The sequence below is a fragment of the Hippichthys cyanospilos genome, chromosome 3 (genome assembly GCF_059441005.1).
Source record: "Hippichthys cyanospilos isolate Australia breed blue-spotted pipefish chromosome 3, RoL_Hcya_1.0, whole genome shotgun sequence".
Lineage (NCBI taxonomy): Eukaryota > Metazoa > Chordata > Actinopteri > Syngnathiformes > Syngnathidae > Hippichthys > Hippichthys cyanospilos.
Window position 1 is genome coordinate 13456639 of NC_142371.1, and position 12705 is coordinate 13469343.

The following is a 12705-nucleotide window of genomic DNA, read 5'->3' on the forward strand; positions in this document are numbered from 1 at the left end:
TATTATGTCGTTTATTGCGTTTATACAACATTGGACATCCATCCACCCAGTCATCCATTTTCTATAGCCGCAGGAGGACAATAAATAAATAATGTAAAAACAAAAAACAACAACATGAAAACTCGTAGAAGCTGATTTTATTTGATTTCATTAGATAAACGCTTTCTCTCTCTTAAATGTTTGACTACAGGGAATAAGATAATATTAAGTACTTTTTATCCATGCAATGATTACACGTTTTTTAGGTGTTACCTCTTCACAATTTAAAACAATGACTTTGTTCTTTTGAGAGCACCTTAGACAGACAACACAAGATCAAACTTTTTTAGCAAACGTTTCCACCCCTCCTGAAATATGGGGATCAACCTAAAATGGTACGCTTCCCTCCATATGGCCAATCCGTTTCTGTCTGCTCTTTTCCCACAGTGAAACCGGTTTGTCAGGTTCCATATCAGATTTCACTGCTGTCATCTTCCGTTTTCCTACAATAGGAGGTTGAGAAAGAAAACAGAGAATTGAGTTGGGGGAGCTTGTCGGCACAGTCACTGAACAGTGGGGGTTAAAAAGGAAAGATAAATTAATCTTACTTGGAGCCCCTTGAGCACCTGTTGTCTGAAAAAAGGCAGGGTAATTTGGTCATAAATGGTCACAGATTATTGCAGGAATACTGAGAAAAGCATTTGCAGAGTGGCAACCTTCCACTAAAATTCAACGATACATCATAAAACATCTTTTTTTAAGTTCATAGCAGCACCAAAAGACAGTTACAGATGTTTGTGACAAATAAAAATGTGACATTTTGTCATCCCACAGTATTGAGGTGATAATAAAAAGCAGTGACGTGTCAGTAATTAAACTTTTGAACTCCAAAGCTATTCATCATTCAAATTAACCCCTGGGTGATTTTTCACTAACCTGGCTTTACTATCCCCCAAATGACTTTGAAAGGTTCATACAGTACATAGTCAAAATGGATTAAAAACATAACTGTATATTTTCACTCTCAACCCCCAAAACTGTTCTTTGGCCTCAGCCTTATCTATAAATATGTGTATTTACACACACACACACACACACACACACACACACAACACACACACACACACACACACACACACACACACACACACACACACACACACACGCACGCACACGAGAGAAAAAACTGGTTAGCTGAGCATTAATCACTAGTTCTAGAATGCTGCAGTAGCCTATATTTTATGGTCCATATATATATATATATATATATATATATATATATATACAGTGATCCCTCCTACTTAGCGGTCTCAGTACGCAATTTTTCCAGGAAAAATAAAAAATATTTCAAAATAAAAAATAAAAAATAATTTCAAAAATGTGCAAAAATGTACAAAAATTGAAAAAAGCACAAAGGTTCATTATACAGTACTGTATTAATCAAATAACGAAGTAAGATTAGTTAATAACTATGTTAAGAATTCTTCAAGCGTTAGAGTTCGTGACGTTTTTTTTTAATCTTTTTTTGAAATGTATGCTTTTAATTCGTCGGGTCGCGTTGCATTTCCGTTTCCTGTTTTACGTTCTCTGTGCGTCATTCGGCTCGTTACAGTGACATAGTGAATGACAACGTAAACTCATATTTATAGTTTATTATCATTTATGTTGATAACGAACGCTACTGCCTATGTTTAGGAAGCGATGAGTGTTTATTCTGTTTATGTGTTCATTTGTGTAGAGGTTGCACTTTATAGTTAGTAGTTGTTAGTTGTTGCTAACTCGCTAATGTCGGCTAAAAATACAGTAAATTCATAGATTAAGTGTTTATATGTTAGTTGACTGACTTTAAGATAGTTGCCGATTTATTATTCAACAGATACTACATGATACACCATACATGAGCCAAAATAAATGTGAACTTCAACGTGATGACTTGCATCCTCTTTCACCGGAGTCTTGGTGCAGATAACCAGTCCTGAGAACACATTCTCAACAAACTAAGTAATAGTAGTTATTTAATGAATATACAATAATGATAATAAGGATAATGTAATGTTAAATAATAGGAAAAGGGAAATAAAATAGGCATACATCGAAATCTACAAACTGATACCCTACTTCGCGGGTTTCAGACTTCGCGGGGGGTTGACAGCCCCCATTAACCGCGAAGTAGGGGGGATCACTGTATATATATATATATAATACACGTATTATACGTATATAATTAAATAACATCCTAAATAAAAAATATACAAAGTATTTATGTACCTTTGAGTGACGTTAGAGCTTGTTACGGCCATATTCCATTCTGAGGGTAGCCTAGGCTAGGCTAGCTTACCCTTCTTTGTATTTCTTGATTATCTCCAGCTTCCTTTCCATATAAATCATCTTCTTACTTTTCTCTTTAACATCACTAGCAATCTTGAGACCTATGGCTAACTAATTCAAGTTTGAATTAAGCACTAAAATGCACTATTAAGTTTTTGTATGCACTCACAGGCGAACTAAACTTTAACGTTCCATCATTTTGGAAACCGTGACGCCGACCAATAGCAGACTAGTATCTTTGGGAGACGTGATGCCCACCAATAGCAGACCAGCATTTTAGTGATGTAAGTGGTGATGCGTGTATAGACATATGAGCGCGGAACGACTCGCAGAGTCACGCATGCAACACTGACCGCCATGTTTGAAGAGGAGTTTTTGTCGTAACGTGAAAAAAATGGCGTAAAGAGGGGACCAAAAAAAAACACAGTGGTCGACATCATAGACATAGGACGTCGTAAACCGAGGGTCCACTGTATAATGTTATGAAATAAAACTCTCCCTTGCTGCAAAATAAAAGCTTTCCTTCAATGTTTTGCTCTTGGATCGAAGCCTTTTGTCAATTGTGGCACAAAAGTGGCACAATGCGTAGCAAGAAGTTTGCATTATGGGAGTGAGGCTAAGCCACTTGATGAAGTCATTGAAAGGCTTGCAAATGTCATAGGTTGTCTGCTAGCACCCACCAGTGGTTTTGGGGTATTGACACAAAAATTTCTTTTGCTCCGTTCGAGAGTTGTCATTGAAATTATTAATGCGAAAATCGGGGAAAATGCATGATACAACATTGGATTTTCAATATGTCCAAAATTGACTATTTCCAACTTTCGATAGCAGTAAATGAGCTCATGGGCTAAATTTGACATATGCAGGCTGTACCTCTTTACCTCCTGTTTGCAAGCATTTAATTGTAGAAGAGACTGCAGGGCATCATATTGACAGTTCACATGTTTTGACAATCAATGCAATATTTTTGTCTCCTAGTGTTTTTTTTATGCTTTTCCCTTGATATCACACATCAAAAACTTTTAAAAGCCCGAGTTGAGTGCAAATTTTTCCCAGGGATTAAGGATGCTCAAGAACAGTTAATCGTTTCAATGTAATACACGGGCTTACATTGCTGTTTGTATGGCACTTACACAGTAAAACACCAAGTCCTCCAAAGAATAAAAGGCCTGAAAAGATCAGACCTGCAATTCGAAGCCTTTCATAGTCTGTCCAAAAAAAAAATCACAGGTTTAACAAATTTGATACATTTACAAACATGTTGTTTAAACAATGATACTTTGACATCTAGTTTAAACAACATGAACATATGTTTTATTTTTGTGTTATGCACAAAAGCAGACCTCATTCCCAAAAGGAACATTATAATTATGGAAATGTAGCACACCATGAAGCCTTACAATAGATGAAAATGAAGTGTACTTACTATAAACAAATGCACCTATAGAGCAAAACACAAGAACAACGGAGACAGAAAACAGTCACAATCAAAATTATGCTGTCTGACACCGTTTTTGTATGAAGGTTCTCTATGCACAGGGTAAGAAATAGAAACCATTCAGTTCTCATTTTCAGTGACACACAATGTTGACTTTTTTTTGTTTATTTTGAAACACCCATGCATTTTCTAGAGCCGCTTATCCTCACAGGAGTTACAGACTCACTGGTGCCTATCCCAGCTGGCTTTGTGCAGTAGGTGGGAGACACCCAGAACTGGTTGCCAGCCAATTGCAGGGCACGAGGACACGAGCAATAATGCATGCACCCAATCACACCTAAGGACAATTTTCTATGTCCAATTCACCTGCCATGCATGTTTTGGACTGTGGGAGGAGGAGTCGGGGAGAACATGCAAACTCCACTTTAGAATGCCAAAGCCAGCTGGATTCAAACTCGGGTCCCTCGCACTGTGAGGCGGACATGCTATTCACTGCGCCACTGAGCCGCTTTGAAACATCAGCTTGTTGTCGTGTGGTTGATGTGATGCACAAGTAGTCGATAAAATTGTGTCTGAAATTTCACACTTCAAAATGGGCACATTTCAGCAAAACTCAGTACATCAGAAGCATTAATTTTCTTCACAAATTAGTTTGTTCATAGAATTACCCTCAGACAAACTAATTAAGGCCGAGTTTTTGCCTTACTTGCTTCAGTTTCAGTGAAGAGTGTGACAAGAACTACAAGAAGAGAAAACAGAAAATATGTTATTCATGGAATTTCCTGCTAGCTCTTTAGTTTTCTTGATTAGCTCTTTAGTATTCTTAATTAGTATTATAAATTTTTATAATTATGTTCATATTATTAATTCATTGTGAAAGGTAGGAATATCTGCTCAATAATTATATGAGAGAAAATGGATTACACGTAGTTTTGGTAAATTATAGCTTGTTTAAGATGCATTTTTCACTTTACCTGCTATCACACTTAGAAGTGTAAGATTTCCCATCTTCAACACTGTTAAAACTGAAATGAGAGAGAAAAAAAAACATGACTGTGAAACTGAATAGGACACATGATTTTGTTCTCATGACTTTGGCCTTGTTCATGCGCATGCATGAACGCAAGCGCAGACATGCACGCACACACACACACACACGCACACACACACACACACACACACACACACACCTACCTACATGTACACACACACACATGCACCCAAACACGCATACACACTCCCTTCTCCCTCTCCTCACGACGCATGTCCTTTTGGTGTGAGAGGTCAGAATCCCGTCAGCAGGGATGCATACTGTGTGTTTGGAGAATAAACAGTAAAGTTTCCAGTCAACTTTCATTCCAGTTCTCCAAAGACACACACACACACACACACACACACACACAAATACACACAAGTATACACACAGACACACAAACACATGCGCACAGACGTACGCATGCACACACAGAAAATCACAGCCAATCAAACAAACACGCAAAATATAAAATATAAATAAATACATTTGATAAATAAATAAATAGTACAAAATGGAGCTGTAGTTTTGAACCACTCAATCTATACAGCAGGTAAGTTACAAAAATATTGTATGTACAGTATACATAAACATGCATATTCATATTGCTAGGGTTGGGGTTAGGGTCTTTGCTGTACTAGTTTAAAACAACCAAGTACATATATTTTCAAAATCTAACAACATTTTATTGACAAAATGTATGTATTGCATTTGCAAACATTTGATGTTCGAGTGAAACATTTTAGAGACTCACCTCCAATTGACCTTGAAAAGCACTGAAAGTCTTTCAGCACATTCCATTTAATGAAGTGTGGACAATATAAATCTAAAATAATGAGCAAGTCAACGGGTATCATAAAGTGACTCAAAATATTTGTTTCAGCATGAATAGTTCAAGGAATGGTCATAGAGTGAAAACATAGTGTGAAGACTTGTTTTGCAACTTTTTGTAGTCATCTTCCTTTATGACCTCTATCCGAAGGTCACAGTTATCTTCTAGCATGACATTGGTGAAGGCCACAGAATTTTGACCTTTCAGTCTCATGTGTACCAAACAAAGATTGAAAAACACAATTAACACCAACACTTATTTTTAATTTTCATCGTTTTGTCAATATTGAAAATGTTTAGATTAGGATAAAATTATCATCTTTTAGTCAATAACAACAAAGCATGACCCTTAATGCTAAAAGCAACTATTTTACACCTTATCTTACCTGAACAGAAGAGTACTGAGGTGCTCTTTCAATGTTGCACAGCTGCAGCCTAGACAAAAGTCTTTTTCTGTTTCTGTTTCACCTGAATTTGTTGCATCTGCTCCTCCTCTTTGTTTGGGGTATAAACTATTGTGTTAGTACATGTGTTTGTGCATATTTGTGTGTGTGCGTGTGTGTGACATGCAGGGGTGACTTTTGGTCCTACAGTAGGCTGGAGAGGCCATTGATAGTATTTTCCCATAAACATAAGTGCATCACATTTTGGAATAGTTGTTAAGCAGGTCATGTTAAATGAAGGTTTGAATATATATATATATATATATATATATATATATATATATATATATTTTGCAGAGCAGTTTTGTGAACAATTGACTTAATTTAAAAAAAATCCAGAAATGGGTACTGTGTGTGTTTTGTCACTTGGGGAACCCCGAAAGCAAGTTGAAATACATTTCTACGAGAACTGGACATAAAATAATATAACCAGATTCAAATTCTTTCCATCCGTCATTGAGACAATTGGTGACATCTATTTGAAATTTCATTGTGCAGGAATAAAAGGATATATCAAAACGTGCATGATTTCAAAACAAAAATAATTTACAGCTGGGCAAAGAGTTTTCTTGCGAAAAGTAACAGCAAACAAATGTGCGCGCTATATTACCCTCTATGATTATGTTGTAAGAGCGTCTATTAGACATTAACACAAAAATACACACATATACAGACTTGCACAACACAAAAATACACACATATACAGACTTGCACAACTCAGACAAGCTTGGACACCACTTGCCCACGTTTGAGTACACTTGGTTTGACTCAAACGCTTTGCATAGCGTAAAGCAAGAGACTGCTCGGTCCAAAACATTTACTAGTCTTTGGCGTCACCTACTGTCTAAAAGTGTTACACACAAGCCATTTGAGAAATTTCTATCTGTTGGCCTATCTCAACCACCGCTAAAGATCTTGGTTCAAAAATAGCACGAAATGCAATATAACACATAGGATTAACATCCATTGAAAAAACGTGGATTATAATGAGTATGTGTATGTTCAACCTGGTACACATAAACATGTGTTGTAATTATTCAGTAAGCCAAGCTGCAACAGTTTAGAATTTGCAGCATGGTTGTATTTTGAACTTTAACATGATTATATGATTAGCGTGAAGTTTCAACTCCCTAGTGTTTTTTTTTCCCCAATGCTTTCTCCATCGAAAAGAAAAATCATCGAAAAGGTCCCACATAGATACGATGTGTGCACAAGGGTGAAAGTGTAACTCCGAGATGGATATCAGAAAGTTATTTGCGTGCGGCAGCAAAGAATGGAGTCATTGAAGTCCTAGCTAGGTACGCATCGCAAGTCTGTCTTCTAAAGTAGCTCACGTTATTCCTTGTGTCAAGACAACCATATTCATTTGTTGTAGGCGCTGTCGTGGGAATTTGCAGAAAGTTTCAACAGCATAAAACAATGATCATTTTGAGAACACCGCATTAAAATTGTCTGAGTTGACAGAGCGTCTGGATCAGGGGTGTTACACTCTTCTGGATTTAATCTGGACCGCAAGATGATTTTGTGAAGTAAAATTTTTTTTAAATTAATATTTTGAAAAGGTTTTATGATCAATAGTAATGTTCATATTTTATGATTAAGTCATGTTGTACTTGTTTTATACAGTATTTAAAAAAAAAAAAAAAACTTGTGTCGTGATCTCGAGGCATGTTGATGAGGAGTGTGGGAAGGGTGGAACCAATAAATTCTGAGGCTGATAGGTTTAAGGTTCAAAAGATCATTTAATAAAAAAAACAAAAAAACAAAACTGAACAGGAATGGCAATGTGAAAAAATATGAAGTACAACAGAAACACTCAGAACAGAAACAAACTTACAGGCAGGTGGGGGCAAAACAGGGAAATTGAGGACGAGGAGCTGAGTGACCACAAGTCAGCTCGGGCGAGGCAGCAGGTAGGTAATGCTAGTGAGAAGGACCAGGCAGCATGTAAAATAAACAATGACCCGACAAGAACTGAATGCAAACTGGGAACTTAAATAGACAACATAATAAACGAGAAGACACGACACAGCTGGGGAGAGATGACAGACAGGGGAAGCTGATTGGAAGGCAAGGAAGGCAGGTAAATAGGCAGGTGGACAAGATCAAACTAATGAGACACTGACAGCAAACTCAGATGCAAAGGGAAACGAAACTTGAAACTTGACCTTAGTTACATGAACAAAACCCAAAGAAACAACACACCCCAACCACACATGACAACTTGAAGTTGTTGTTTTAAAGTTATATTAATGTATGCCATGATTTTATTGGAATAGCTTTTCCTCCATGTGCCTGCAATCTTAAACGAGTTTGACAACACTGCTTTGGATAGTGCAGTGGTTCTCAAATGGTCTTCCTTTAGGAGGAAAAACATTTTTCCCTCTCATCAAGTTGTGCTCCAAATTTTTAAACCATTCACATTTATTTCACAGAAAATTGCACCGTGGACTTGTCTGTCCTGGCAAAGATTCTGGGATCTTTCCGCCCCATTTCTAAAAATGCAATTTTAGTATTGCAAGTCCCCGGGGACTCACCAGTTTTCATAGGTAAAATGAGGATTGATTAGGCAGTAATAATTACATTAACATGATGATGATTAAGATATTATAATTATTATGCTTATTATCATTATATTAGTCATTCATGTTTAATGTATACATCATCTTTTTTTCTGTCTGAGTTTGAAATGTCTGATCGTATTTGAATTTACCATATGTTTTGTCCTAACATTAGCAGCTAGTCATTCTTAGCTACAATATATATATATATATATATATATATATATATATATATATATATATATATATATATATATATATATATATATAATGTTATTAATGTTATTAATGTCCTTGATCAGCGATTTAATGTGTGTGTGTGTATGTGTGTTTTTTGGTAATAATATGAATGGTGTTTTGATGGCAATAATTTAGGATAATGGAGTCGTCATTGACAGCAATGCACTACTGTAATTCCCCAAATATCAGATGCACTTTTTTTTTCCCAAAAATGAAGGCCAAAAGTATGCGTACATTCTCCAAATGGTAACTTAAAAATTCAATTTTTTTTTGAGACCATTCGAGGAAGATTGATGTCAGCCACATAAGCAGAGTTTTGATGAACAGATGTGCATTCTTATATCGGCCTTATTTTTACATACAGTAACTACCGTAATGGAATGCGCTAGAGGAGGGGGATGTCAAATGGTCGTTCAAATGCCTGTCAGCTAGGAGGGGGATGTTAGTTTTTTGTTCAAGTGCCTGCTGCAGCTAACAGCAGCTCGTATTACCTGAGGTTGCTACGCCCTTATTTTTAATAAAAGAAGCGAGCTGAGTGAACCAATATTCGAGTCCATCTTTGTTCACACACAGTAATATTACTAAAACTGAGAGGAATGAGTTATTATGTCTTGAGCTGATTCAAATCAATTCCCACTGACTGGTTTATCATTTGCAGTCTTTTGGCATATTCACATGATCATAAACATGGTGAAACACGGATACTGCGGATACGAGGAAAAGGAAAAACAACAGCTTCAAGCACATTCACCATCACAGGTGCAAGGCGTTCACTGACACAATGTGGGAAATTTGAAACACGCTTAAATTAACGCAACAAATATATAACTTACGGATATGAACACAAGAAAATATGAAAAATGTACATGATGAGATTTATTCTGTTTTGCCATGATTGTAACATTGTTGTCAAAGTGTTGGTGCGTCTTATACACGGAAACAGAAAATGAGTCGCGTTGTGATTAGAAGATTAAACAACTGCTACAACAGAAAACACCAGAATTTGACCCCAAAATTAAGGATGCGTCTTATATTTGGGGAGTTACGGTATTTGGTGTGTTTACTTGGAAGTTGGCCTACGTAGAAGAATTGGTTTTGTGTTATGTTGTGTTGACTACCATTAGCCTGTTGGTGTGCATCAAATACATAGAAACACATGAATATATAATTGAAAAATAATCCTCGCATACTTTGTTAAGTACCCGCATTATGCAAGTTCTCCCTAGTTGCTAACATTTTCCCATAGATTGGCTTAGATGATCCAGGTAGGTTATTCTCCACATCCACTTGACATGCCTCCTCCATCACCACCTCCTCCTCCAACAGCCAATGTGAAATGTCAATTGAACATGCAGCCACCACCCAAACACACACCTTCTATTCACAGAGCAATCCATGATAACAAAATAGCGTACTGTATTGTTTAGGAAATATGGACCAATGCTGACTGCAATGAGTGAAAAACCCCAAAATATTAAAACTCATTTGCAGGTTCCATGGAAAAATATGTGTAAGAAGGAGATCACATAAAAATAAAAAATGTGGCTATGTGGGGGTTGTTACACATAATGAATGTGATGTTGTATTCAATCATGTTTTTGGAACAAGGAAGGAAACCATAGTATCCAAAGAAAACTCACACAGGCACAGGGAGAACATACAAAATCCACACAGGAAGGCCAGAGCCGAAAGGAAACCCATGACCGCTGGAATGTGAGGCGGAAGCGCATGCACAACCTTTTACACTGTGTGGTGGACATGCTAGCCAGTCTTCCACTGTGTCGCCTCATTGTTATTTTTATTATTATTATTATGTTACTCAAGTGCACACGCCACATGCGCTGACATAGATGTGCGCTGTCATGGTAGTAATTGTCTCAACAGTGTAACTAATGAAAGGCTTAGAACAGGTTTAACTGACACTGTGTGAAACCCAATCAACTGTTCTAAATCCGAGGTATTATAGAGAATATTAACCACTTATTCTTGTCCATTCAAGACAAAGAAACACATTTAAGGGAAGCAGCTGAACCAACATGTTGCTGCATGCTACCTCTGTTGTATAAACTAAAATAGGAGAGAGAATTTTCTCCCGCTGATATGCATGAGTATGTCTTGCATAGGTCTCAAAACAAATGATGGATAAAAAAAAGATCAAATAACAGTGGCTATATTTTCATTGTTTATCATCCATTCCTTAGCACTGCTAATTCAGAACAAATCTGTGTGATAATGTATTACCCTTACAACGAATGAGGCAGACATATTACTACATTACTATGGCATATATTTATCCAAGACGATAGAAGATGGATGGATGGATGAGAAGGTTGACGGCAAGCTGGTTGACCACCTTGAGGCAAAGATACATATTATATATTACTACGACATATATTTATCAATCACAATAAAAATGGAAGGATGAATGGATGATAGATGGGTAGGTTGACGACATGGAGGTTGACCACCTAAAGTCAAACACATGTTGCATATCACTGTTATATGTTGTACATTACATCAATGACAACAGAACATGGATGGATGGGTTGGTTGACGGCATGGTGGTCGACCAGCTAGCTTCATGTCTTCATAGGTCATGAGCGCCTATTTGAATTCCAGCCTTCTTGTGTTGGGAGTTTGCATGTTTTAACCATACAAGCCTTAAAACTGGTGTCCATCAACAGTTTGGGGGATAGCCGACATGACGAGCATGGATCACCTTATTGGCCAAAGATCCGTTCGGCTGCCTCAGCAATGGAGGCATGGAACATCTGCCACCGGGACTCATAACCCCCAATTCCCCGTGACGTGAGTGAAATTCTCCTGGAGATGCGACTTAACACTCTTTCTAACAGGTGGTCCTGTTCAATGTTCCCAGCAGAAGCTCGTAGTACCTTAGTAGTAGTGTATTCTAAAGCTTGCTTGAAGAGACATATGTCACGTTCTACCTGGGTTTCGTTCTGCTATGGGTTTATTTGGAGAGATTTTGGGTTGTTTAGCCATTTAGTTTGAATAGTCTCTCCTGTGCGTGTGCCTCGCCTAGCTGTCCTTTAGTTTGATTTTGTCCACCTGTCGCCTGTGTGTTCCTGCCCTTGCGTCTCACCCAATCAGCTTCCCCTGCCTCTTGTTCTCTCCCAGCTGTTTCGCGTTGTTTTGTAATTAGAGTCTTGTGTATTTAAGTTGTAGTCTTGTCACAGTTAGTCGTCGGATTAATGTAATGGTCACCCCTCGCCTTCGTTCCCTCGCTGTCTCGTCCGTAGTGTTCACCAGCCCCGCGATTGCCCTTCCCCGTAAATGTAGTTTGGTTAAGTTCTCATTGCTTTGATACTTTGCCCAGTTTTTGTCTGTTGTTGTTCCTGCCGCCTTTTGTTGATTAAAACCTCATTTTGAGCACATCCCCTCCTGGCTTCCTTGCACGCTTGGTTCATCCTCCCGCACTCCGGCATTCCACTCGCCATGCCCCACCGTGACAACATAGTAGTAACATAGCTGTAACACCTGCCCTACAGGCACATACGTGTCGGTCATAAAGTGCATCCACAGCAAAAGGGACACACGCACACACACACACACGCACCTACACACACACGCACACACACACACACACATACACACACACACACATATACATATATATATATATATATATATATATATATATATATATATATATATATATATATATATATATATATAAATACATTTACTAAAGTTTTACTAAATTTACATGTGTTATATTGTTTATAAATAAAATTATTCACCAAATTCTGTTCTTTTCATGTAATATTATATCCATTTGGCTACAATCCTTCAGTTGCTATAGTTTTAGCAGTACAATAAATTAATAGCCTG

General features: G+C 37.4%; 1 protein-coding gene across 1 annotated transcript; it reads right to left on the reverse strand.

Annotated features, from left to right (window-relative positions):
* Window positions 1-122: 122 nt before the first annotated feature.
* Window positions 123-5823, reverse strand: LOC148425808 (FXYD domain-containing ion transport regulator 11-like). The gene is made up of 7 exons (XM_088409577.1): window positions 5766-5823; window positions 4720-4770; window positions 4452-4484; window positions 3734-3748; window positions 3441-3515; window positions 588-612; window positions 123-482 (listed from the first exon to the last, which is right to left on the reverse strand). Exons 1-7 carry the CDS (start codon window positions 5821-5823, stop codon window positions 452-454), a joined length of 288 nt encoding a protein of 95 aa, XP_088265703.1. The 3' UTR covers window positions 123-451.
* Window positions 5824-12705: the final 6882 nt, after the last annotated feature.

What these genes read in the sequence shown, in the direction of transcription:
- LOC148425808 (XM_088409577.1), bottom strand. Translation starts at nt 5,823, where the DNA reads ATGAGACTGAAAGGTCAAAATTCTGTGGCCTTCACCAATGTCATGCTA. An exon ending in TGTCATGCTAGAAGATAACT is followed by an intron (nt 4,771 to 5,765) that starts GTGACCTTCGGA and finishes CTCTCATTTCAG; the next exon opens with TTTTAACAGTGTTGAAGATG. An exon ending in AGGACTTGGTGTTTTACTGT is followed by an intron (nt 613 to 3,440) that starts GTAAGTGCCATA and finishes GCCTTTTTTCAG; the next exon opens with ACAACAGGTGCTCAAGGGGC.